Raw genomic sequence first — 26,636 nt, 5'->3', positions numbered from 1 at the left:
CACACACACACACACACACACACACACACACACACGCTCTCGCCCCAACGACTCTGACGCCACCAACAGCTTTCAGCAACCGCTTCACTGGGTTGCCTATTGGAGCCACATATTAATAGATTTGTTCAAGGATTTCCAGACGGTTTGAGCTTTAGCCTTGGAACTTTCTGTGACGAGGATTTTAAGTCCTTATCTTTTAGACACCTACTAAAGTATTTCCAGACGATGTTTAGGATGTACTTCAAAATAACCCAGCGGTGGGAGAGCAGGGGGTCTTTAGGTGAAACCTGATGGGCTGTGGATAATTATAGACGCTGGATGCGGGCCACACGGGAGCTCATCATACTGTTCTAGCTGTTTGCGTGAACTTTGCCATAATAAAAAGGTTTCCAGTGTTAAATTATCAAGAGAAGTGTTAACAGAAAACAAGTACTCCAAGCCTCTTTGGGGGAAGGAGAATGGGGGGGGGCAAATCTGGCGCCCAGCTGTCTATTAATGGGCGGCCCCCTTCCCCACCCTTGGCCCCTCCTCCGCTGGACCCCTTTCCCCATTCTTGGTGTCCCTAAGGAGGGAAAGGAGAGCCCGCTGGTGCCCTCAGGGGCTCACACTAAAAACCTCCACTCCAATTGCTCCGATGGCTCTGTTCATCCACAAAATGAGTTCAAGCCTGCTGGGTCTGGTAGCCGGCAGGCCTGGGGGCAGTCCCAACTCTGCCCCCTACCAACTATGAGCCCTTGGCTAAGACCTAAGTCCTCTGGGGGTACTATCAGTGAAATGAGATAGATGATAGGAAAGGTTCCAGAAATCCATACAAGGTTTATGAGACACTTGGCACTGCGCCAGGCCCATAACAGGCATTTCAATGTTAGCTACTGTGGAATATTCGACCTCACTCCAGGCTGGGTGTCGTCTTTTAAAGGCATGTACTGTCTGCCCATCTTACACTGGGACCTGAGGTGAAATGCCTCTGGAGTCAGCAGAGCCGTGGAAATTGCTCAAATGACCTGCCCAGGACTGCTGACACGGCTGTGTGCGACTGTGCTCTCCCTTGCTACAGGTCCCACACGGTCAGTGTCTGTCCCTGCATTGGAACGAATTGCCATCTCTTCGGTGGGAGGCGAGATGCAGGAACTGCGTGTGTTAGGGACCGTCTGGGACGAATCACACCTTGGGTTTTCTGTCTGTTTCTGCCAAGCTAATGGAGCTGAATTCTCAGACATTAAGTGGGCTGGTCATGCTCCGGATGAGGCCAGACCTCTGTCCCTGGAGAGGACACAACAGCTGCCACCTGGGTGTTCCCTTTAACACTCACTGTGGCCCCTCACCCCACCTCCCAGTCTACCATATCCCCCTCTCTTGTGCTCCAGATCTGGGGTGGCCTCCCCATCTGCCCAGTCACAGGCTGGACCCCTGGCAGCATCCTCGCTCCCTCCTCATCAGCCTGTCGGTCCCTAGCCCTGTCCTCCTGCCCTGACTCTCTTGGCCCTGTCCCCCTGCACCTGCCCCTGCCGGTCTGTCTCCGCACAGCCCCAGAGCTGACCCTGCTCGTCCCTCGCTCACAGCCCTGCCATAGCTCCCCAGTGCCCTCAGAGAGTCCACGCTGCCTGGCCTGATGCCAAGGCCCTGCGTGGCCTGGCCCCTGAAGATTTCTCCCGCTCCCCTCCTGCCCCTCCTCTCTGAATTCAGCCCATGTTGATGAGCCAGTTTACCCCGAACATTACCCTGAGCTGCCCTCTCTTTGGGGCCTCTGGGCCTCAGAACAAGCCAAGTCACCCTAGTCTGTTCTTAGAAAACATCCTCAAGGTTCGGGGTGGACATTGTGTCCCGTGCCGTCAGGCTCCTGCAGTGGCCACTGCGACCTCCGTTAGGCATGCGACAGTCTGTCCTGCAGAGCAGGACCGGGCCTGATGCATCCCCGGGATCCTTGCTTCTCAACAACCCCAGGCCTGCTCTGTGCTGGGCCAGGGTATGACGGCAGCTCACAGAGGCACCAGCCAGGCCCAAGAAGGCTGGGAAGGTTTCCTGGAGCCTCTGAGCTGAGGATAAGGGGTGAGCAGGGGATGGCCAGCCCAAGAGGGGAGAAAGGACATCTCAGTCAGAGGGAACAGCATCTGCAAAGGGGAGAGGAGTGAAGGGAAGCCGCAGAGTGGGGAGCAGAAGGTGCTAGCAGTACGTTTTGGCGGAGCTGAAGCTTACGATTGTGTTGGATGTGGCTGGGGAAACAGGGTTTCTGGGGCCAGGCTGTGAGCAAGAAGCAAGGCCAGTTCTGGGGCCCTTGGGGATGGGCTGGAGGGCTGGATGGGACTGACTGGGGAGGCTGGGAAGGCCTGGGCTGGGGTCAGGACAGAGGGAACAAGATGGGCGCAGAATCGGGGCTGGAAGGACAGGCTGGGGACTGATAGACTGGGGGGCAGGACAAGGGCCATCTCCAGGGGTCTAGCCAGGGACCCGGGTGGGGGGGGGTAGGGCCCTCTACAGATGGAGAGCCACAACCGGAGAGGAGCGGTATGGGGGTATGGGGAGCCGCTGCTGGAGGGGAGTGCAATGGGCCCTCCAGGGGGCTGTTCCAGAGTTGGACAGCTCCAGGCTGAGCAAGGAGATCTGAGATGATAGGGAGCTGCCTGTGGAAACCAGAGATGGCTGCGCTCTTCTGGAGGGAAGAAAGAGGGATAGGCGTCCTACAGCAAAATCAGCTCCCCGCATCTGGTCTGAGCACAGTCCTGAGAAGGGGGTTTGGGGAAGGATCCTGAGCTCAGTGGGATGGGGTGCGTGAGTGTTGGAAGGCCTTAGGCACGTCCAGGGAGCAGGCAGGGACAGGGGTCTGGACTCTGGGAGAGGAGCCTGCACCAGAGACAGATATCTGGGAGCGACTGACACACAGGAGGGGACAAGAGTGCACAGGGCGGGGCAGCTGGAGGGAGGCTCAGAGGGCCCACATTTAAGGACTGGAGCTTAGCCCGGAACAGGGGAAAACATTTAATGGATGCACTAAATTAACTGGGGAACTGGGTTTTAAATGGGACCCTGCAGACCCTGAGAGGCTCCACAGCCCCCTGGGGCCTCAGAGAGGTGGGGCGCATGGTTCACCTGGGGTTGGCAGTCTGGGTGCCCCCCCAGACCAGTGGACACCCCTCACCAGCCTCCCTGCCGCTGGTCTCATAGCACCACCCGCTCCGTGGTGGTTGCACTCCCTCTGTGCTCAAAACTCTGCCATGGCAACTGCCGCCCTGCAGAAAAAGCCCAGGGCCCCTATTCTGGCATTCAAGTCCCCTGCCACCCTCTGGGGCCTCACTTCTCCACCCTGTACCCCGGGCTCCAGCCCTGTGAGATCCCCCAAGCTGCACTCACTCAGCCCCTTCTCCACCGGGTTCAGTCCTCCCCTTTCCAAGCTTCCCTTAAATCCAGCCTGACCCCTAGTCCTTCTCAGGAGTTGCTATCCCCACCCCCAGCCTGTCACCCTCTCAGCCAGCCCAGCCTGGCTATTAGCTGTGGGATTTATTACCAGTCCTCCTAAGACCCCGCTGGGATGGCTGTAAACAGCTTGAAAACCAATGAACCAGCGAGCGAATGATCAAGTACAGCAGCGGACTCCACACACCAGTCCCCACTCCTGAGGCCAGCGCCAGCTCTGGGGAGAATCGGTAAAAGGCAGCCCCTCTGGGCTGACTCAGCCTTGACACAGCCAGCGCACCTGGCACAAGTTAGCTTTCAGCCCCCACCCATCCCCTCAGCCTCGAATCCTTGGATGGTGAACAACCTGCACAACTGTATGAGGCGGCCATGCGTCCACATGTAGCAGAATCAGGAAGGGAGGGTGTTAAAAATACAGTTTCCTTGGCCCCTGTCCCAGAGTTTCCAATTCAGTCCATTTGGGCTGGAGCTCAGGAGCCCGCATTTATAAAACAGCTCCCCTGGTGATAATGACACCCCACCAGGATGAGGAAGCTCAGACTCAGAGAACAACAGCCCAGTTAGTAATAATAATAATAATAATGACGATGATGATGGCTAACTCTCATATAGTCCATTCTGTACCACATGTCAGGTTCTGTTCTCAGCATCACATGCATATTCATTCATTCATTTGATCCCCACAACAACCCTATGAATCAGGTTCTTGTCATCGCCACTCTCCAGATGTAGGAGCGGAAGCACAGAGAGGTTAAGCAGCCTGTTCACGGTCACACAGCTAAGAGACAGAAGAGCTAGATTCAAACCTAGGCAGTCCGGTTCTAAAACAACTTCCCCACGTCACTAAAATTCCTCTAAAACAGGCACTTAATGACGTGCTGGGAACACTCACGGAGCGCCTACTGCATACCGGGCACTGTGCCCCGTGCTTTTCATGGCGCCCCTCATTATATCCCCAGGACAACCCTACAAGGCCGGTGTCACTCTGGTCTCCGTTTTCCAGGTGAGGAAACCGGAGCGCAGAGAGATTAAGAAAGCTGTCCAAGCTTGTGCCGAGTATGTAAGGTAGACAAGGGAGGGAGGGAAAGTGGGAATGACAAAGTAACGGAGGCAGGGAATGAAGGGCACCACGAGGCAGGAATAATGCACGGAGGAAACGAAACTACAGGGCGGCCTGAGCTTCTGGCTAATCTGGCTGAACAGCCAGAAGCAGGGACCCGAGAAGCACGCCGGGGGCCGTCCACTCACCTTGGAGGCCCGCAGGCCCATGAAAATAGCGAAGAGCAGCAGCAGCAGGGAGGTGGCCATCTTGAGGTCTGACAGCACCACCATGCCCACGTTCACGAACAGCATCATGCCCGAGACGAAGAGCGTGAGGTTGAGCAGGGCGCGCTGCGTGGCGGACGTGCGCACTTTCAGCTCGGGCAGCAGCTGCTCCAGGCCCTCCAGGGGCGTGTCCTTGAAGCTCTTCAGCACCAGGTGCCCCCCCTTGGTTCGGGCCGCCAGCACCACCCGCTTGAAGTATCTCCTGATGGACGAAGACCCAGGGGCAGGAGGGGGGTCAGGACAGCGCCCTGCGGCCCCGGGACACTCTCTCTAGCTCTGGAGTCACACGCTCGTTGGAAAGGCTACTTAATGGTGGCGGGAGGAAGCTCAGACATAACCCAAGTGTCCCACAGCAGGGCGTCCGTTAAGTCGTGCGATCCCCTGTTACTGGACACATAGATGGCTTCTGGTTTTATGTACTTGCGGAATGGGCGCTGAATACAAATCTCTTCGTTGGTTATTTTTCAAACTCAAATTCTACTTTTAATTTAGAGAGTCTGCGAGGTGCCAGGGAGCGCTATTAAGCTCTGGAGAGACAGCAAAATGAGTCAGTAACGGTCTTTGTGAAGCTTACAGTCCAGCGTGAGAGACAGATAATTAAACACACAGTCTGCAAGTATAAATATCTCCTTGGAATAGATTCCTGGAAGTGGAATTACCGAGGGGTATATAGGGATAGGAGGGTTTTTTGTGTTTTTTTGTTTTTTTTTTGTCTTTGGGTTTTTTGTTTGGTTTGGTTTTTTTGGATTCATGACCATATTTGATAAACTGATTTCCAGAAAGATTGGGTAATTTACAGGCCCAAGAGATCTGGCTCTCCTGACCCTGCTCTGTATTAGAGGAGCCTCTGTTAAAAATATAACGTTCACCAGAATCCTGGCTGCGCCATTTTTTCAGAATGTGGCCTTTCCTTTCTGAGCCTCAGTCGTCCTCATTTGGAAAATGGGGAGAAATGTCCCTACCCCTTCTCTTCCCCTGGGCACTGTAGTTCTTATTTTCCCTTGAGAAGAAAAGGCAACATTTGGATGATCTCCCCACCCCTTTCTTGACTCCCCCCCCCCAGGTCCCGACATCCAAATCCAGACACTGACCTGTCAGTCCCCTCTCGACTCTAACCTTGCTCCCTTTCGCTGCAGCTGGGGAACAAGGGCCGCCTCACCTCTCTGCAGGGGGCGACCTGATGAAGAAGCCACGTTTGGAGCCCACGCTGGACTTACGGGGCATCTGCCCGACTCGCTGGCCCAGGGCCCAGAAGTGCATGTAGATATACTGATCCAAATTTATTGTCACCTGACAAGGGGAACAAAGGAAGAAGAGGCAGCTGAGCATGGGCTAGGGTGAGAGCGCAGGCTACTAGAATTAGATCCCCCTCCCCTCAGTGATTTCCACCCCTCTCCCAGGCTTATCATCACCAGTGTCTAGGCAGGATAGCCATGTACAGGTGCTCATGTTGTATACTGCACAAGGGTACACTATCTAAGATGGCACCATTTACCTTGTCATAGTCATTTTTATTTCCACATTTCCCAGAATCTAAGATGTTACTGATTTTAAGATACTCTATTATTTTTTAGTTGAATAAATATGACATGGTAACACTGTGTAAGCTTAAGGCATACAACATGTTACTTTGATACATGTATATATTGTAATACGTCATAGTCATTTTTATTTCCACATTTCCCAGAATCTAAGATGTTACTGATTTTAAGATACTCTTATTTTTTAGTTGAATAAATATGACATGTAACACTGTGTAAGCTTAAGGCATACAACATGTTACTTTGATACATGTATATATTGTAATACGATTGTCAATTGGATATTCCATTATTTTATGAAGCAACTAAAAGAGAAAATATATTGCCAATTTAAACTATGCCACACCACCACTTATAAGTCATATCCCAATTTCGGACAATAAAATATGACTTTGGAAAAAAAGCATATCTTAAAAATCACTAAAATGGGGGACTTTGGAAGATTTTAGTATTTGTATTTTAATTTTGTTGACTTTAAGGATGAGCGTTTTGTATTATTTATTATTACAGTTTTCTGGCAGGTGGTGATAAAGTCTCTAGTCCTAAGAAGAGCCGTCCATTATGATACTTTGCCAACAGATGGCAGTGCAGTGACTGGGAAACAGGTACCTTATTCTAATTAACCAAAGAACGCTAGGTGGGCTCACGGCCTGTGTTCAGGACAACTCCCAGCAGCCTCTGCCCCAAAGACTCCATCCCTGCCCCAAGGCCTCCTGGGAGTTCCAGTTGTCCTCTGGGAGACAGGCACCTGGACCTCATCCTGAGGGTGATGGACCACCAGTGCGTAGGCCAGAGTGTCCTCTGAGAGCGGGGAGAAGTTGGCCTGGGCCAGCAGGGGTTCCAGAGCCTGGAGCACCTCCTGCTCGTTGCACAGACGCTGGGGGTCCGTAAGCGAAGGCTGGTCGAGGGTCTCCCTGTCGGGGTTGATGGGGTCATACAAGGCCTGAAGAGAGAGTCAGAGAGAAGAAAAATGGGCTAGGGCACAAGCATGAGGGATTGTTCCCAGCCCCCCAAGTTTAGGTGACGGGGTGCCCCCGGGCTAGCGTGGGGCCCTCTCCCCTTCTCTCTCTCTCTTCGAGCTCACCTTAAGTAGCCTCGTTATTCCCATGCCTTTAAACACCGCTCTTTGAATCTCTGTGTATCTCCGGGCAACTTCCCATCTCTAGCCCAGACCTATCCTCCAGGTTCCAGATCCGATACCCCATTCCGGGGCATGAGCGTCTGTCCCCAGGAACGGAGGGGAAGGTGGATGCAGGGATGTGCAGGGAGAATACATTTCCCAGCCTCTCTGGAGGCCAGGTGTGGCCAGAAGACAGGTTTCATCCATAGAACGTGAGCGGAAAGGCTGGGTCCAACTTCCCCTCGTTTGTTGCTCCCCTGAACTCCACTCTTTTCCTTCGTCTGCCGGCTGAAAACACTGCTTTGCCCCCAGCTTAATTTTGACCACACGGAGATGAAGACAACATTCTAAGGAATGGCACAGCAACAAGACAGAAGGATGCTGGGTCCTAGGATAACCTCCTGCGGAACCCTGGCCCACTCACCACCGGACCGTGAAGAGGGACAGGAAGAATCCTCCACTTCCTTTAAACCATCTTGTAGTGGGGTCTGCTTGTTACAGCAGCTATGCCTTTATACTGACAAATGCAAACTTTCCAGTTCACATTTCTTCTGGGATGTCCGTCATCTCAAATGGCAGCAAGGTGAGCCACAGGTCATATCCTCCCACCCCCGTCTTCCAATAAAACCACTATCTTGGGTTTCTTCTCCCAGACCTCTTCCCCCCACAACCAGCCCTGGCCTCTACCCCAAGCGTCAGACCCTCATATTCAATGATCTCTATGACACCTCCCCATTGGAGAGGGCATCCCACATCTAATACGGCCCGAGGAGAACGCCTCATTTCTTCCTCTCCCTCTGCCAGCCTTCTCCCTAAAGGAAACGGCACCCCCTGATTCCACAGACGCTCTGATCAGAAATCTCGGAGGCATCCTTGATCCTTTCCTTCCCTTGGCCCCTCTATCCAATCCTTTAGCAGGTTCACTGGCTAGACCCTTGAGTCGCCCTTGAATTCATGCCCCGCCCCCCACCCATCTCCACGGCCACCTTCTTGTCGGGCCACCTTCTCTTCCTACCTCAACAACTGCATTGGGCTTCTGCTCTGCCTGCTTCTTCTCGCCACTTCCAAACCGGCTCCACGAAATTGCCACAAAGAGGTTATTTAGACTAGAAACAGATCCCGCACCCTCTCCCCCCGGGAGCTCCCCACTGCGATTGGCATAAATACCAGAAATGGTCAACCACCTCCGAGGTCCCGCACAAACTGGCCTCAGCTCTGCCCATCTCATCTTATGCACCCACCACTACCCCCCCGCCCACAAAAGAAAAAAAAAATGTTGACTCAATGAATGAACAAGGGAGGGAGTCTCTGGGTGCCTAGCGTCTTTGCTGGTTTCAGGATGACATGTGACTTGTCCCAGACTATACAGCGAGCCTCACGGGGAGATCACTGGCTCAGAAAATACGCCATAAACAAGTCCAACCCTCCATGTCTCTCAGGACAGGTAGCCCTAAGGAACAGCCTGTCCAGGCCAGGTGCAATTTTGAATTAGTGGAAGGAAACAGGTACTCCAAGTGGGAGGAACGCCCTTGGCAGAAGTTTGGAGGTGGGAAGGTCCAGGGCCGTGGAAACCACTGAGCAGGAAGACAGGACTGCCAAGCCTCAGCAAATCCCCTTCTGAACGAACTCCCAGGGGTGGGGCGTGCTGCCCGACGACAGGACTCCGGCCCAACGCTGGGGCCTGCGCCAGAAGCCCTTCAGGTCCCACAGGCCAAGTTCTCGGACTCACAGAATGACCTTGAGAAATTCCACTGCCAGGACTGAGCCGCAGTTTGAGGGGGAGGGAAGCTCAGAGCCCAAGGAGAGAGAAATCTGCATTCATCAGGCATCCGCTGCGAGCCAAATTCTCTTCTGGGCACCTCCCATCCACCTCCAGCCAGGGCTCCAGGCCAGAAACCTGGATGTCACAGGTGACCCCTGGATGTCACAGGTGACCCCTGCTGCTCCCTTCCCCCACACAATGAACCCTGCTGACTCTACCCCCAAAACAGATCACCATTTTGCCCCCGTCCACACCCCCATCTCCTCCTCCTGCCTGGAAGAGTCCAACAGCCTTCTCAGTGGTCTCCCCAAATCCCCTTGCCCCACCCCCAACAATCTGCTTTCTACCCAGCAGCCAAGATTCTATCAAACCATAACAACAACAGTAATAAATGATAGTGCACATTTATATAGCGCTTACCAAGCGTCAGGGACTGTTTGAAGCAGGTTGTTCTTACACTATGACAATGGTACTATTGTTATCCTCATTTACAGAGGTGGGAACTGAGGCACAGAGAGGTTAAGTAACGGCCCAAGGTCACACAGCCAGGAAGTGGTATATCAAGAATTACACATCTAACCATGTCGATCTCATTCCAAGGCTCCTACTGCCCTCAGGAAATAGGATCATGTGTCCTGTGTCTGTTCTGTGTCCTGCAAGGCCTCTGAGGACCTAACACCACAATCCCCATTGGTGGCTCAACACCAGCCACACTGGTTTAAGTTCCTCCAGGCACAGGGACATTGCACGTGCTGTTAAGAGACACCCCTGTCCCCTATCCCTGTCCCCTACTGAAGTCCTATTCTTCTACGATATTCCAGTTCCCTTATCACTCTCCAAAAGCCTTCTTCCACTCCTTAGGCTGAGAAGAGCCGCCTTGTGAGGTTGGACAGATTGTGCACTGCACAAATGTGCCAGATCTAATAAGCACCATTTTAGATGCTGTAGACGTATACATTTATCCTGTCACTCTTTCAGATGGAAATAAAGAATGCGGAGCAGCACCAGCCAACAGAACTGCCTACAACGATAGAAACATCTAGATCTGCACCATCCAATAGCTTACCACTGGTCACAGGTGGCGACTGAGCACTTGAAATGGGGTGAATACAATGGAAGAAAGAAATTTCTAAATTTTATTTAATTTCAATTATCTCAAATTTCAACAGCCACATGTGGCTAGCAACTACCATATTACGCAGCACCAGGCGAGGGAAAGGGGCGCGTTTTGCCAGTTTGCACACGGACTTCGGTGCAGAAACCAAGGTCAGCTGTGTGATCTGCGGGCACAAGTCGTGCCAGTGAGTTCACTGTCTGAATTTATCTGCTCATTGGGAGAGAGTATCTGACTCACAATTGTCCCCACCACCCAAGTTTAGCTCCCTGGGGCAAGGTACGTGCTTGAATTTGCTGCTGATGTTCCTGAGCTCCAGACTTACCTGCCAAGAGCCCACTCAACGCTTGCGCGCGGACGCCCAACAGTCCTCTTGACATCCCCATGCGGGCATCTGACGGGCCTCCTCTCAAGCCCACTGCCTCCCAAACGGGTCCTGAGTTTCCTCCCCAGACCTGCTTCTCCCACCCCCTTACCCGGCTCAGAAGAGGCCGAGGCCATCCCTCCAGGTGCTTGGGCCCAAAGCCTGGGCTCCTCTATTTCTCACACATCGAACCCATCGGCAAATCCTGATGGCCCCACATTCAAAATAGATCCGGAATCTGCCCACTTCTCACCACCACCTGCTTGCCACCCCCTCGCACTCCAGGTCTGAGCTACCCACACCCCCTGGACCCTTTCGGTGGCCTGGGCACTGGTCTCCCTGCTCCCATCCTCCAGCCCCAACCCAGTCTGTGCCCCTGGCAGCAGCCAGAGGGCACCTGTCGTCACTGAAGTCAGCTCCCATCCCTCTGCGCAGAGCCCTCTGGTGGCTTCCACCTCACTCAGAGTCAAAGCAAAGTCCTCACTGGGTCCCCACGAGGCTCTGTAGGATCTGGGCCCCAGCCCCATCTCTGCCCTCATTTCTAGCCCTCTTCCCACTGCTCACTCAGCCTCTTTGTTGTTCATCCTACATACCATACATACATACACTCCTGCCACAGGGCCTTTGCACTTGCTCTTCCCGCAGAACTCCTCATGGCTCACTCTTGCCTCCTTTTGGTCTCTGTTCAAATGTCACCCCTTCCACGAGGCCTTCCCTAACTATTGTACCTAAAAATTACAAAACATTCCTGCTTTCTTGTTCTTCTTAATTAACATTACCAGATTTAGCCAAAAAAAATTTTTTTTAATTAAATGCAGTACACCAAGTTATATTTGATTTCTAGATCAACAACTAACAATATTTCGGTTTAAGTATGTCCCATGCAGTATTTGAGGACTGTATGACATAGGGCATAATTATACTACAAAAAAAAAAAGTTATTCACAGTTCATCTGAAATTCAAATTTAACTGGTTGTAGAGGGTTGAACAGTATCCTCTAAAAATTCGCATCTCCTCGGAACCTCAGAATATGACCTCCTTTGGAAATAGGGCCTTTGCAGGTCTAATGAGGTAAGAATCCCAGGATGAGATCATCCTGGATTAGGGTGGGCCCTGAAGGAGTGTCCCTTCATAAGAGACAGAAAAGGACACGTGGAGGGGCGCCTGGGTGGCACAGTCGTTAAGCATCTGCCTTCAGCTCAGGGCGTGATCCTGGCGCTCCAGGATCAAGCACCACATCAGGCTCCTCCACTAGGAGCCTGCTTCTTCCTCTCCCACTTCCCCTGCTTGTGTTCCCTCTCTCGCTGGCTGTCTCTCTCTGGTCAAATAAATAAATANCTTAAAAAAAAAAAAAAAAAAGGACACGCGAAGTTACAGAGAAGAAGGTGACGTGAAGATGGGAGACAGAGGTGTCTGACTATTGTGTCTCTAAGCTGAGGAAGGCCAAGGATAGCAGCCACCATCGGCGAGGAGAGGGGCATGGGATGGTCCCCCCGCAGAGCCTCCAGGAGAAACCAACCCTGCCCACACTTTGATTTTGGACTTCGGACCTCCTGAACTCTGCAAGAGCAAACTTCTGTTGTTGTGAGCCCCCCAGGTTATGGTGATTTCTTACAGCAGCAGCTGGAAGTGAATCAAATGGGTGTCCTGAACTTTCTCTGGCAACCTGATCCCTAGTACTTAGCACCTCTTTACACATTTTACTTCCTTACCTTCTTCTTTTTTTTTTTTTTAAAGTAAACTCTATCCCCAACGTGGGGCTTGAACTCACGGCCCTGAGATCGAAAGTTGCATGCTCTACTGGCTGAGCCCACCAGGCACCCCTGCTTCTTTACCTTCTTGAAGGTCTGTCTCCCTCACTAGAACGTGAGCCCACAAGGCAGAGACGCACATCCGTCAGGCTCACCACTATGTCCCAGGACCTGGAACCATTTTGGAGGGCACAGTAGGTGCTCAGTAAATACCTACTGAGGGGCGCCTAGGTGGCTCAGTCGGTTGAGTGTCAGACTCTGCTCGGGTCGTGATTTTGGGGTCGTGGGATTGAGCCCCCTCATCGGGCTCTGTGCGGAGCGCGGAGCCTGCTTGGGATTCTCTCTCCCTCTGCCCCTCCCCCTGCTCTCCCTCTCAAATAAAGAAAGAATCTTTAAAATACATACATACGTACCCACTGAATGAATTCAATGATGAGTAAGGGAAAGGAGAGGTGCAGAGAGAGGTCATCCGTCAAGGTCAGTGGCGCAGCTAGCAAACAATGCAGCCAGCTCTTTTTCTCCTGCCCCAGGCAGCTTCCTCAAGGGGCTTAGGTCATCAGCAAAGGGTCCCCCACGGTGTCTCACCTGCCTCTGCTTCCACCCTTCCCTTCCCCTCTTAGCGTCCCTGTTTCAAATCTCCTGCCCAGGTGGGAATATGCATCATCACTGTATATGTTTTTCTGTGTTTCTATATATTTAAATGTTTATAGAATAAAATTATTTTCTAAATAACTAAACCCTGCCTCTCATGGAACCCAGGCCAGGGCTCGGAGACAGTCGGACCCGGCTGCGAATCCTGGCTCGGCCAGGCCCTCCCAGAGCCTCAGTGTCGGCCTCTGCAAACAGGGCTAACGGCAGCTGCCCCTCGATGACATAGGAAGGAGTCGATGAGCCTGACCCAGAGGGCGTGCTCAGTGGCAAGGGGTTGTTGTCGCTCCTATTCAAACCAAAGAGGGGACATGCCGGAGGGCAGTGGCAGTGTGCAGCAAAGGGTTGACGCAGCAGGCCTGGGTTGTCCAAACCCTGCACATTCCAAAGGACCGGCCCTTGCCTTGGCTCCTGGGATAACTTCTAAGCCCTTGGAAATGTTCTGACTGATAAAGAGTGTCTGGGTTGACCTGGGGCCTTGGGCCACAGCAGCTAGTCCACGCTAACAATGTGATTCATGGTGGGGCCTTGGGCCACCAAGTAGCAGTCTGACCCCTGGCGGGCCTGGTGACTGAGTAGCTAAGGTCAGCCAAGCAAGCGCCGACCGACCCTCAGTAACCATCCTGGACAGCAGCTGGGGTGCCCGGCTGGCTCAGTCGGCACAGCGTGCGACTCTCAATCTCGGGGTTGTGAATGCGAACCCCACATTGGGTGCAGAGATTATTTAAAAATAAAATCTTTAAAAAAATCCTGGACATCAGGGCTCAGGTGAATCTCCCTGGTGGGCAATACTCCGCATATCCTGTCATGCCTCATTGGCAGGACAACTATGTGTCATCTTGCAAGACTCCTCTAGGAGAAACAACAGGAAGCTGGCCTGGCCTCTCCTGGACCCGCCCCATGGCCTTTCTCCTTTGCTGATTTTGTTCGCTATCCTTTTGTTGTAATAAACTATTACTGTGAGCGTAACAGCTTTTCTGAGCACTGTGAGTCACGGAGAGATAATCACTGAGGCCGACTGCTGTCTCAGGGACCCCCCCTCCCAGCCCCCGACACAGCCAGGATCCTGGGAGGGGAAGTGGTAGGACGTGGAGAATGTGGCTTGCCGACATCACCCTTCCCTGGGGTTCCACTTCTCTCTCCGGCTCCTCCTTGGCTGTCCCCCTCACCGGGTCCAGTTCCCCTTCCTGATCTCAAGGCTGGTGTGTCCCAGGGCTCAGCTAATCCCCCTGATGACCTCATCTAGTACCATATGAATGCTCCCAGGGGATGCTTCTCATCCCAGACCCCTCCTGTGACCTCCGGAGCCCACATTCGGGTCCATCTGTCCACCTGGCTGTCTAACAGGCATCTCCAATTCCTAAGTGCAAAGCAGAGCTCTTGTCTTCCCCGCAGAGCTGCCTCCCGCCCCCGTCCTGTCTTCCACATCTCAGTAAATGGCAGCCCCATTCTTCCAGAGGAGCACGGCCCAAACTGCTGGAGGCACCCCCTGACTTTTTCCTTTCCCTCACTGGCCGCCCGCACAGCCAAATGCTGATGCCTTCCAACCATTACCAGCTCTGACCACTTTTCCCCACTTCCACTGCTATTACTCTTGCTGGGGCTGCCATTATCCCTCACCTGGACAAACATAATTGACTCTGAATAGATCTCCCTGCCTCTGACAGTCTGTTCCAGAAGGATCCTGTTAACACCTAAATCAGCACATGTCCCTCCTCTGCTCAGAGCCCTCCTGTGGCTCCCGGCTCACCTAAAGTCAGGGTAAAGTCCTTACCGCTGCCCACAGGGCCAGGCAACAGTTTACCCCCAACCTCTCTCTGCCTTCGTCTCCCGCCCACTCTCCCTCGCTCACTGCCCTCCAGCCATGGTGCTCCCTTCCCCGCTCTTCCAACTCTCCGTACCCCAGGGCCTTTGCATTTGCTTTTCCCTCCCCCTAGAATGTGCCCACCCCCCACCATACCCCTGCCACCAGACATCCATCAGGCTCTCTCTCTGTCTTCACCCAGGTCTTAACTCCCCTGTCACCTCCTCAGAGAAGCCTTCCTGACCACCCTGTATAAAACAGGCCCTCATGTCATCCTTCTCTATCCTGCTACTCTGCTTCATTGTTCTTCTCAGCACTTACGGCTCTGGGGCATCCCATTTTATATTCATTCATTGTCTCCCCAACCAGAATGTCAGCTCCACGAGGATGCGAGGATGCGGCTTCATCTGTCCTGCTCACTGCTGCATCCCCCGTGCTTAGAGCAGGGCCGGGTTCCAAGGAGGGGTTCAAAGGATTTTTACTGAATGAATGAATAAACAAACAAGCACACCAAGGAAGGTGCCAGGGGCCTGGTCCTCACCTGCAGCCGGGCCAGGATGTGGTGGTAGTGGAACAAGGTGCAGAAGTCCACGTGGGCTGCAAAGTCCTCCAAAGCTGCTTTCTCCGCAGGGCTGGAGTGGAATTCCTGTTACCTCAGGAAGCAAAACTTCTCTTTAGGCTTCTTACCCCTTCCTCACAGGGAGGATTTCTTTCCCTGGCAGTCCATACGATCTGGGCTTTTTCAGATTTTGTTTTGCTTGGGGTGGGGGGCAGCCAATTTTACTGACCAAGAAACTGAGCCAGCCCTGCGTAGCGGAAAGCAGCAGAAAGAGCTAGAAGGTCAAGTTCCTGCTTTGACACTCGCTCGCTGACATTCACACAATGCTTATTGTGTACTAGCCTCTGTTTGCTGGCCTATTATCCTCCAGAGGCTGTACAGAGATGGATGGAATTATAACCCCCCTTTTTCAGAAGGAGAAACTGAGGCTCGGGGGAAGTCACTTGCTGAGGGCCACAATGTCTGTATAAAAAGAAGCTGAGACTCCAACCCAGAACACACATATTTAACCGCTTCTTGATGCTTCCTACCTCGGTGCCCTAGGTGAATGTCTTCACCTCTCTCTGAGCTTGTTCCCTTATCAGCAACAGAGGATCACAACCTCTTTCTCAGAGAGCGATGGGGAGAATGTGATGCCATTCTGTGTCCACATACATACACATGTGTTTGTGTATGTGTGTTGATATCTACGTGTGTGCTGTAGATAAAATCCAGCACAGGTCTTAGTACATACGGAGCTGTTCAATAAGTAATTTTTAAATGAGTGAATGACAATTCTCAATGATGACAAGTAGGATGATGAGAGTGCGGAAGAGCTCAGCTCTGGAGCTGGACAAGGACTCTCAGTGGAGCAGGTGCCTGATGCCTCCCGAGACACCGTAGTCCCTGCCCTGCTCTGGAGTCAGACCACTTTGGTTCTAACCTCGGCCACAACGACATAGTCTTGAGTAAGTCACTTTCTCTCTCCTCCTGCTTCAGTCACCTCATTTGTAAAATAGGGACCATGGTAGTCTCTCTCTCACTGGGTTGTTCTGATGATTCAACAAGACGTGGAAAATGCTTAGCACTGTGCCATACAGTAAGAGCTCAAACAGTGTGATAATAATTATGGTTATAGCTTCGCCAGTATAATAATTATTAGGTAGTAGTAATAGTAATTATGAAGATAATCATTATACCCATTTTGCAGAGGAAAAAACCATGCCCCAGAGAAGGCCCCCCGTAACAAGCTAGAGTCCGGAATTGCTGCTACATCAGCATCTCACAGGTCTGTCCCTCAGTCCAACGCCACGCCCACCGGGGAGTGGAAAGGGAACTACAACTCCCAGGAGGAGCCAGGACAGCCCTCTATGGCACGTAGGGCGGTGCCGCCGCGATGCCTGCCGGGAGTCGTAGTCCCCAGGCTCTTGGACCCGGGACGGGCGGTACCTGTGTCAGGAGGCGGAGCAGCTGCTCCTTGGAGAACGGGATGAACCGCTCGCGGTACTGCCGGGCCCAGTCGCGGGGCTCCGTGGGGTTCCACATCTTGCGGTACTCCCCCATCTTGGCCGCCAGTGATGACAGGGCCCGGGAGGGCCCGAGGAGCGTGGGCAACAGGGACCATACTCGGACCCTGGGTCCCCAGACCCCCCGGGTCACATGCAGCATGGCCAGCCCCTTTCCTTGGAGCCTGAACGAGGGAAATGGACAGGGGTCAAAGGTCATCTAGAGGAAACGCACCCTCTCCACCCCCAGGGGCCGTCCCTACCCCAGTCAGGGCGCAGAGCCCATCTGCCCGTCTTGCAGCGCGTCTTGCCCTTGCCCTCCCACACTGCTCATGTGGCCCGCGCCCCAGGCAGGGGTCAGAAGTCATGAGTCCTGGGGCGTTTTTCGGGCCCAGAGATCCTGTAGTGGTACAACGGGTTTCTGCGGGGTCTAGTCAGCAGGTGGATCTTAGGGGCATAGGAGATGCTCGGAAAGGCTACATAAGGGGTACAGGGCAGCCCTCCCCGGCCATGCAATTCTCCACCATCTCCCTCACCTTAGCCAACGCTCGACTGTCATTGAGCCTCCTGCGCATGTGTAGGAAGGCGTCCTGGGTCCCCAAGGTTCGGCTTCAGCCTGCAGTAATACGCATGCGCAAAGCCTGGGCTATCCAAAGCTGTCCATCTTTTTCCAACGCCCTGTCTCAACTGCGCGTGCGCAATCTGCCAGCCTTTCTTCTCTCTGCTTGTTTGCGCGCAGCGCATGCGCCGCGGAGGTGTCTCCTTGTGTGCGCGCTTCAAAGGGAAGGGGGCGGAGCGAGCGCGAGACTCCCGGGAAGACTGGGGCGGGGCAGGGCTCCCGCGCGCTGACTGCCAACGGCGGGCGGCCCAACGTCCGCTGGGGCCACGCCCCCGCCCGTGTCCGCTCCCGAGTAGGCGGGGAAAAGGCGGGGGCGGGACTTGGACGCAGCCAATCAGCTGTGGAGGAGCGAAAAGGCGGGAAAAAGCGGAACCAAAAGAACGCTGAGGTGGCGCCAGAGACCAGGAGGGGAGGGTGGGCGGAAGGAAGAGCCGGCCTCCAGGCGACGAAGACCGGGCCTCCAGAGTAGGGGTGGCCCTTTGTCAGGCAGCATCAGCCCCCAAGCCCCAGCACCCCCATTCCACGTCCTTAAAGGGAAGACTCCGATTCTAAAAAGGTAGCCTGGTGCCTGGGGCATGATCTCCTAATTCTGAGGGAGAGCTAAGTTCTGATCCCACACAGCTAAGGTCCAGACCTCCCGACTTGAGGAAATACACTCTTAGAAAGCTGGACTTAAATTCTGAGGGGAGGCCCTTATCCTAAGAAAAGAACCCCAAATCAGCCTAAATACACCCTGAGATGCCTGGATTCTCCATTATGGGTGCTGTCACCCCAAACCTTGAAAGGGATTCCTCTGGTTCAGACCTCCCAAGGGTTCTGATCTATATTCTGGCACCCCCTAGTCCCTGGAAAATCCTACCTGCCGCTTCTCACCCAGAGAACACAGTCCTTAGAATGAGCCCCCCGGCTCCTGGGTCAGGGATGTGACCCCAGTCTCCCAGCCCTCTCCCCACACTCCTCACCCTGCACATCCATCCCTGGGACCCCCGGCAGCCCCCTCACCCGACAGCCTCTTCAGCCTGAATTCCTGACCCCTGGGACCCCCATTCCGGGACCCCCAGCAACCCCTCCACACTGTACCCCATCTCTGGAATTCTCAGGAGCTCCCTTACCCTGCACCCCATTCATGGGACTCTCAGCCACCCTCTCGCCTGGCACCCCCACCTCTGGGACCCCCAGCAGCTCCTTCACCCCCAAGCCTCAACTCCTCCAACCCTGGTAGACCCATCACCCCACACAACCCTATTCCTGGGACCCCCCCAGAACCCTCTACCCCATGCCCCTATTCCTGGGACCCCTGGCAGCTCCTTCACCCCACGCCTCTGACTCTGACCTCCCACCATCCGTCTTGTCTTGCAGCAGCCGAGCCCAGGGTGGGCCTGGAGCCTCTGGACGGCAGTGCCCAGAAGGCCGCACACCAGCATCCCCGCTCACGCCCCCCAGGACCCCAAAAGCAGAGCAACCGCCATGCACATCCCTGAAAGCCTCCAGGACCTGGCTGACAGTGAAGCCGTCCAGTTTCTGAAGAGGCCAAAGACCATCACACGGATCATTGCAGGGGTGAGGTCCTCCTGTAGCCCGACTGCCCCATGGGTGACAGGAAACAGGAGTTCTCACCTCTCAGACACAATGTGGAGGGAGTCAGGGGGGAAGGAAGCAGCTGGATTGGGAGAACAAAGCAAAAGGGAGCTAATAACTGGAGTCACCTTTTACTGAGCACCTCACTCTAGGCCCTGTGCTGCTCTGAGTGCTTATTAACTCTCAGAGGAAGAAACAACACTTCCAAGTACAAGCTATGAGCCCCATTTTTGAGATAAGAAAACTGAGCATCAGAGAAAGTTAAATCACTGTCTATTTTATTTTATTTTTTAGAAACCATTGTTTGAAGGCTGCACTATCCAATGGGGTCACCACAAGCCCCATGTGGCTATTGCAATTTAAACTAATTAAAATAAAAGATTTCGTTTCTCAGTCCCAGTGGCCACCTTTCAGATGCCCACCAGCCACATGTGGACGGTGCAGATCTAGAACATTTCCGCCATGGTGGAAAGTTCCATTGGACAGTGTTGGCTAAGGCCACAGAGTAAGAGGGAGGGCTGAGATTCAGATTCAAACTGGGGTCTGCAAAATGCCAGAGCCCGTTCATTTTGCGCCTCTCAGACAAGGGACCAGGACAGGAGTAGGGGCCGGGCCCTCTGGGAGGGAAGAGGTATGCAGAAGGGGGACGAGAGTATGTCATGTAGAACTAAGATACCAGGCATTGGGTGGTCACTGTGTGCCAGGCACTGTGCCCAGTGAGGGCTTTATACGTGTTCGTTTGATCGTTATCACGTTGCCAGAGTCAAGGCATCTGGCCTCAAATCTTCATTCAGCCCAGACTTGGCTGTGTGACCTGGAGCCAATCACTGCGCCTCTCTGGACCTCAGTCCCTGAGGGGGTTAGAGCTGTGGCTCCGGGCTTTATGCTGTGCCAGCTTCACTGCTCTTCTTTGACAGAGCTGGAAACTGAGGCCCAGGGAGATGATGAGACTTGATCGGAGTCATGGGAGCAGGCGGATCAAATCCAGGGTCCTAACCCAGAGCTTCTCCTTCCTGCCCCTTTTGGAACCTGTGGATGGAGGAGGATCCAAAGGGCCTGGCTTAGAATCCTGGCTTGGCCACATGCTGCCCACATGGGGTGGCACACTCTCTGCTTTGCCTGGGCTGCGCCTGGTTGAATCCGCTGTAGCACCACCCTTCATTCTCGAAAGCTCCCGGTTTTGGGGGATAATGTACCGAGTCACCCTATGTCTGTGTGACCTTGAGAAAGTGACTTGTTTTCTCTGAACCTCTATTACCCTCATGTGTAAGAAAAGGCCCCTGATACCCTGCTGGTAGGAAAGACTGTTCTGAAAGTGAAACCAGTTTATGTCCCTAAACTGATAAGCATGGGCCTAAAATTATTAATCACACTTTTTTTTTTTAGTGATTATTATTAGAACACGTTATTTCTGTGAGCAAGGAGAGAGATGGGTCTGGGGGACTGAGGGTGACAGGGACTCGTGTACATTGCCATTCCTCCCCAGGGGAAGAGGGGAATTAGGAATTCCACGTCCCAGTTCTGAGTCCCTCATGGGCGTTTGATTTTCTCCTCACTATGACCCTATGACATGGGCATTAACTACCCCTGTTTGACCCAGGGGGAAACTGAGGCTCACGGAGGTTGAGTGACTTGCCCAAGGTCATCACCCAGCTGGCTAGCAAGCCATAGGATTCTCACACCTCCAAAGCTTCGCAAGGAAAAGCGGGTGGCAAGGGAGAAGGAGGCCCAGCTGGTGTGGATGGGCGTGGGGAAGAGGGAGGGAAGGGCCACGGACCGTGCCAGACGTTTTGGTCACGGACTTTGCCTGCCGCCTCCATCCGCCCTCCCGCCTGTCCTCTCCTCCTTCCCCCCTGGCCTGGCTCCTCGGTAGGGAGTCTCTGGGCAGCTGGTGCTCTTGTCCTTCTCACTGCCGCCTGCCAGCTGGTGTCTTAACTGATGAGTCTTTGCTCCTTCCCTGGGGACGGGCCAAGGAGGGCATGGAAGGAGGTTGGACTCTGGCTTCAGGGGGTTGGGTCCTTCCGGCCTCGCTGAGCCCCCTCCCTGAGTCTCCAGTGCCCGGGGCTCACACCGAAGCCCAAGGTTTTCAGGGTCAGTGGACGAACCGCCCACAGGCTCGGAAGTCAGGAGGGGCGGATCCCAGTCCCATCCCTCCTTCGCTGACTGACCTTGAGAGGACACTTCCCCTCTCTGGGCCAACCATGAGAACCATCATCAGGCCTAGGCCCCCACCCCCTCTTCACAGCACCGAGACAGACTGGGAAACTGAGGCTCCAAGAGGTGAATGATTTGCCCAAGGCCACACAGCTGGTGGAGTCGGGTGCGTCTGGCTCTTTCCACTCCACCGTAATGGCTTCAATTTATCACCTGTGAAACAGAAATGAATCAGGAACATCTACCACGTGGGGCTGGTGCGAGGGAGGTAGAGCAGGTAAAATGGATACGGGCTCGAATGATCGATGGGCCTTCCAGTCCTCGACCTGGCTCTGTCCCCGAGCAGCAGAGCGAGATGCTCTCCTTCTGTGGACTCCTAGCTCCAAAACCGGGAATGGATGTGAACAGCCTTGGATAATGCTGAAGTGCCAGACGGAAGAGGGACTGGTTGTCATTGTTATATTATGATTTTTATTCGGAGAAGACAGTTAAGGGAAAGGATAGAGGAACATGGACGGAAGCTGAGGAGTTTAGGGGCCGATCCTTTGCCACCTCCATCCCCATCGGAAGGGCAGGGCAGGAGCAGAGAAGGGTCCAAAGTGATTCCTTCACAACACACACTGGCTGGGGTCCAAGCTGGTGGTGGGGATAGAGAGAAGGGGCCCTTATCCAGGAGGAGTTCAAATTCTAGTGAATTCCTTCCCCTCACCTACTCCCCCACTCCTGTCCCCAGCACCACCACATCCAGTCAGTCACCAAGTCCAATTTTACGTCCTAAATATCGCTGGACTCCCCAGAGCTCTGACCTCAGCTCAGGCCTCAGCGTTTCTGCCTGGGCCTTCCCAACAATCCTCTCTCTGGTCTTTCAGCCTCTCTCTCTCCCTCTCCCTCTGTCTCTCTCTCTCTCTCATCGTGCCCTTTCCAATCCATCGCAACCCTGGAGATTTTTCTCTGACTCCAGGGCCAAGTCAGACCCTGGCCACCCTCTGCTCAGAACCCTTCCACGCCTGAAGTTAAATCCAAGTAAGAAATTTCACTTTCCATGGCTTTCAAGTCCAGGCTCCTCCATCTGGTGTTCAAGGCCTCTGAGGCTCTGGCTCCCGCCCATTTTTCCAGCCTCATCCCTCCAGTGAAATTTCTTTCCAGTCCCTGAAGGAGCCCCATTCTGCAGCATCTGGCTTTTGCACACACAGTTTGCCAAACCCCCCCCACCCCGGAATGCCCTTCCTTCTCCCCCCCCCCGCCTGAAAAACTCCTCATTCCTTAATGTGCAATTCACACCTCACCTTATTTCCTCCTAAATCCAACCCCGGGACTTCCGTTCTGGCTCAAACCTTGACTCTCTCCCAGACCCCAGGCCCACAGCCTCCTCCCTGGCCTCCCGACCTCCAGTCTCACCCCCTCCAGTCTGTCTCTACCCAGGCCTCAGACCCTCCCCTGCCCTCCCCTGCTTACTGCTCTGCTGTGGCTCCCTATTGCCCTCCAGACAACCTTTCTCATCCTGCATCACTCCATACACCCATCACCTCATCCAGAAAGCCTCCCTGGAGCAGCTCCCACCGCCCACCCCGTACACACACCAGTTCCGCAGCACAGCAGGGCCTTCAAGCAGGCTCAGGAGCTGGGCAGCTTCTGTTCCAACCCAGGCCCTGGCACCTGTCAGCCGACTGGCTTTGGGCAACTCCTCGGAGTCGGCACCTTGGTTCCATTATCTAAAGAAACGGGGCTGTTAGTAGTACCCACATGCCAGGGTGGCTGTGAGGCTGGCTTGGGCTCGCGCTCATGGAGTGCTTCAGTGGCATTTAATAAATACACTCCACAGCAGACAAGCACGGACGCGACTGTTGTACTACCGGGCGCTGTCTGCGGCACGCACAGGCGAGACCTGCCGGATGGGTGATGTTATGTTGGCTTTGTAAAAAAAAAGTCTTGAAGCATAAAAAAAGGAAGGAAGGAAGGAAGGAAGGAAGGAAGGAAGGAAGGAAGGAAAGAAAGAAAGAAAGAAAGAAAGAAAGAAAGAAAGAAAGAGAGAAAGGAAGGGAAAGAAAAGAAAGGGAAAAAAATGAAAAATGGTAATGTTTGTTAGATACGGAATGTTACATCTCTCCCTGTACTTTTGTGTGTGTGTTTGGAATACTTCACACATTTATTTTAACAAATTAATAGGAACGAGGTGAGCGCGGAGGGAGGAGGAAGAAGTCGCAGGCCGAGGGAAGGGCCTGCAGGCAAAGAATAATCATGGGTAGGAAATGCTCCCGGAGCTCCTCACGTGTCCCAGGCACTGCGCTAAGTGTTTCGTATTGGCACCTGGGTTTGGTGGCAGGAACCTGTTTGGGGTGGCAGAAGGGGAGCATGGGTGAGGTGGGGAGGGGGGAGGGAGTGGGGAGGCAAAGATGCAATTGGAAGAGGGAGACCAGTACAGACCACACAGGAAGGCAGGGTGTGGAAGGACCTCCGTGGGGGCTTCTGGGAGACGGACAGACTGGCCGAGACTGGAGGCAGGGAGGCCAGGGGGGAGGTTGGGGTGAGGGCCCAGGGGGAGAGGCCGAGGCCGAAGTAGGATGGAGAGAAGAGGGGTGAGGAGCAATAGGGATGGCGTGGAGGCCCTGAGGGTGTGACACGGAGAGGAGCGGGGCCCACCATTCCCAGGCAGGGACCCAGGGGGATGTGCGGTTTCGGTGGATGCGGAGCTCTGCTCAGCCTGCTGGGAACCCCCCTCCTGCACCCACAGGTCTTCTCCCTCATCGTCTTCTCTTCCCTGCTGACCAACGGCTACCAGAACAAGACCGAGTCTTCGAAGCTCCACTGTGTTCTCAATAGCAACAACGTGGCCTGCAGCCTCGCTGTGGGAGCCGGCCTCCTGGCCTTCTTCAGCAGCCTGACCTTCCTCGCCCTGGACGCCCACGAGAGCCGCATTGGCAACACCCGCTTCAAGACGGCCTTCCAGCTCCTGGACTTCATCCTGGCTGGTGACCCCCCCGGGACTGCCCACCCAGAGCTGCCCCTCTAGCTCCCAGGGCCCCCAGGACACCTCCCTTTGCTGCCCCGCCGGCCCACCGTCCTCCACACGTGACCTGAGGCCTCACCCCTCCCTTCTGGAAGCTCTTCTGCACCTGCTGTTTCCCCCCAGGGAATTATTACTCATCCTTTAGACTCAGTGTAAGGGTCACCTCTTCTGACCCCCAGGCTAATTCTAGAAGCCTCCCTTCTGCCCTGCTTTTTCCTCGCATTCACCTCCCTTCTTCACAGAACATTTCTTGAAAAGCCACCCGGTGGCAGGAGGTGGGGCTCCAGCATGGAGCCAGGCCGACCTGAGTTTGAAATGTCGACTCGGGTGCCTGGGCACCCTGTGGGCTCAGCGGCTCTCTTCCCCTCTCTGAGCTTCAGTAGAAGCTAGGATGAAAACCCCCACAAGGCAGGGCTTTTTCTGAGCATGAAATGAGAGAAAGGAGGCCTGGAGTAATGTTGACCTTTTCTGGGCCCTTCCCACATGTCAGGCACAGAGTCAGGGGCTCCACGTGCCTTGTCTCATGTACTCCTCAGACCCACCTGAGGAGGGAAGTCCTGCTCAGACCCCCATTTTGCAGAGGAGGAAACTGAGGCTTGAGGAGATTCTGTAATTGGGCACACAGCTGCTGAGTGGCAGTCTCGCCTCCTGACCACAGCCGAGTACTCTGCATAGAGACTGGCACACAGGAAGCGCCCAATAAATGAGTCCCTTTTCCTCAGGCCCTGGGGTTCCCTCTTCTCAGTTTGATCCCAGCTGTCCCCACCACCTCCTCCCCCTCCACATCAGGCTGATCTCAGCGTCTCAGGGCTGAGAGGGCCCTTAAGGATTATTGAATCCAGGGCCATACACAAGAACTTTCTGTGAAGATGGGAATGTCCCATACATGCGTTCCCCAGTATGGAAGCCACTGGCCACACGTGGCCACTGAGCACTTGAAGTGTGGCTGGTGCAGATGAGCTGCGTTTTTCAATCCTATTTTAATTGATTGAAAGGCAGATAGCAGACGTGGCCAGTGGCAGACAGCCCAGCTCCGCTCCAGCAGTGCGCTTTACGGAGGGCTGAGAGGGAGAGGCCACTCAGCCAGACCCCAGCTCTACCCTTCCTGAGTCAGGCTCCCCCTCTCCCTCTTCTCTCCTGCGACCCCCCAGTCCTCTGGACAGGCATCTGGTTCGTGGGTTTCTGCTTCCTGGCCAACCAGTGGCAGCATTCACCACCCAAAGGGTTCCTCCTGGGAAGCAGCAGCGCCAAGGCCTCCATCACCTTCGCTTTCTTCTCCATCCTCATCTGGGTGAGGATGGGCCCCCTCTGGAGGGCGGGGCTGGGGGGCTAGAACGTTCGGCTCTCGCTCAGCTCCACTGGGAGTGGGGGAGGGCTCCTCCCAGGGCCTCTGCTAGTCTTTTCTGTGACTGGGAAAATTGGAAAGAAGGCTCCCCTTACCCCATGCAGATGCAGCCCAGCATTAGGCATCGTGCTGGGTGCCCTTGTGCAGTGAGCAGTGAGCACAACCGTACCCTGGTCTCCCTCCCAGGCCAGTCCCCAGTCCCTCTCCTCCCCTGCCTAACCCAAGCCAGCCTCTGGCACACCCTTTCCTGCCCACAGATATTCCAGGCCTACCTGGCCCTCCAGGACCTCCGGAATGATACTCCAGTCCCTTACAAGCGCTCCCTGGATGAGGGCGGTGTGGTGCTGACTACCCTCTCCCCGCCCTCTGCCGCCAGCCCTGTTAACACACCCACCACTGGCCCCAACAACCTGAGTTATGCCGGTTCTGCCCTGTCCCATGTGACCACTCCAAAGGCCCCCCGCCTCGCCATGATGCCCGACAACTGACATCTTCCTCCACATCAGTAAAGAGATAATCCTCCCTCCAGAAGGGTTTCTGAAAACAGCCCTCTGTCCTTCTCATGTCTGTTCCTCTCTGGTCTTTTGAGTGGCCAGGGGTGGGGAGAAATCCTAGGAGGTCTCTTCAGGGGTCTCTGCAGGGGGCCTCATTTCCATACCACCTCCCAGACTCTCCCATCTGGGTACCACCATGGCTGTGGCACACCCCAGTGACAGGAAGGGGACATCCCTTTTGGCCCCTTCAATTCTCATCCTGGCCAGAGGAAGGAGGCACGAGGGGCCCCAATGCACGTGCAGAGAGAGAAAACGCTTCTGCCCATGGAGAGAGCACTAGGAAGAACCAGGGCCAACACTGGGAGCAGCCCTTCCACTCACTCCAGTGACAAGGGACCCAACTCAAAACCAAGGAACAGGGGACGGTGAGTCCATGAATGAGATCAGGGGAGATCCTTGTCTGCAAACATTTGCAAGACCGTCTTGGGGAAGAGGAGGGAATTTTGTTCTAGAACCCAGAAGGCAACTGGGGACTTGGGCACGGGCCGAGCAGG

The 26,636-nt window shown here is 54.4% G+C and overlaps 2 protein-coding genes across 3 annotated transcripts; one reads left to right on the top strand and one right to left on the bottom strand.

Annotated features, from left to right (window-relative positions):
* Positions 1-6: 6 nt before the first annotated feature.
* TMEM143 (transmembrane protein 143) lies at positions 7-17,672 on the bottom strand. Of its 2 annotated transcripts, XM_034637810.1 has the most exons (7): positions 17,422-17,664; positions 16,830-17,070; positions 15,384-15,488; positions 7,027-7,221; positions 5,897-6,027; positions 4,660-4,939; positions 7-4,189 (listed from the first exon to the last, which is right to left on the bottom strand). In XM_034637810.1, exons 1-7 carry the CDS (start codon positions 17,442-17,444, stop codon positions 4,163-4,165), a joined length of 1,002 nt encoding a protein of 333 aa, XP_034493701.1. In that variant the 5' UTR covers positions 17,445-17,664; the 3' UTR covers positions 7-4,162. The 2 variants fall into 2 exon arrangements, with proteins under 2 accessions (XP_034493701.1, XP_011221564.1); XM_011223262.3 differs by having other exon boundaries at positions 7-4,939; positions 17,422-17,672.
* Positions 17,673-17,873: 201 nt separating this feature from the next.
* SYNGR4 (synaptogyrin 4) lies at positions 17,874-26,114 on the top strand. Its single transcript, XM_002917876.4, has 5 exons — positions 17,874-18,060; positions 18,864-19,064; positions 23,968-24,205; positions 25,395-25,534; positions 25,846-26,114. Exons 2-5 carry the CDS (start codon positions 18,972-18,974, stop codon positions 26,074-26,076), a joined length of 702 nt encoding a protein of 233 aa, XP_002917922.1. The 5' UTR covers positions 17,874-18,060; positions 18,864-18,971; the 3' UTR covers positions 26,077-26,114.
* The last annotated feature ends 522 nt before the right edge of the window (positions 26,115-26,636 follow it).

This window comes from Ailuropoda melanoleuca, chromosome 12 (assembly GCF_002007445.2).
Source record: "Ailuropoda melanoleuca isolate Jingjing chromosome 12, ASM200744v2, whole genome shotgun sequence".
Lineage (NCBI taxonomy): Eukaryota > Metazoa > Chordata > Mammalia > Carnivora > Ursidae > Ailuropoda > Ailuropoda melanoleuca.
Note: the sequence above shows the minus strand (reverse complement) of the source record. Positions and strands in the feature narration are given on the sequence as shown.

What these genes read in the sequence shown, in the direction of transcription:
- SYNGR4 (XM_002917876.4), top strand. Translation starts at nt 18,972, where the DNA reads ATGCACATCCCTGAAAGCCTCCAGGACCTGGCTGACAGTGAAGCCGTC. An exon ending in TCACACGGATCATTGCAGGG is followed by an intron (nt 19,065 to 23,967) that starts GTGAGGTCCTCC and finishes CTGCACCCACAG; the next exon opens with GTCTTCTCCCTCATCGTCTT. An exon ending in TCTTCTCCATCCTCATCTGG is followed by an intron (nt 25,535 to 25,845) that starts GTGAGGATGGGC and finishes TCCTGCCCACAG; the next exon opens with ATATTCCAGGCCTACCTGGC.
- TMEM143 (XM_011223262.3), bottom strand. Translation starts at nt 17,444, where the DNA reads ATGACAGTCGAGCGTTGGCTAAG. An exon ending in ACATCCTGGCCCGGCTGCAG is followed by an intron (nt 7,222 to 15,383) that starts GTGAGGACCAGG and finishes CTCTCTCTTCAG; the next exon opens with GCCTTGTATGACCCCATCAA. An exon ending in AGGTCGCCCCCTGCAGAGAG is followed by an intron (nt 4,940 to 5,896) that starts GTGAGGCGGCCC and finishes TTCGTCCATCAG; the next exon opens with GAGATACTTCAAGCGGGTGG.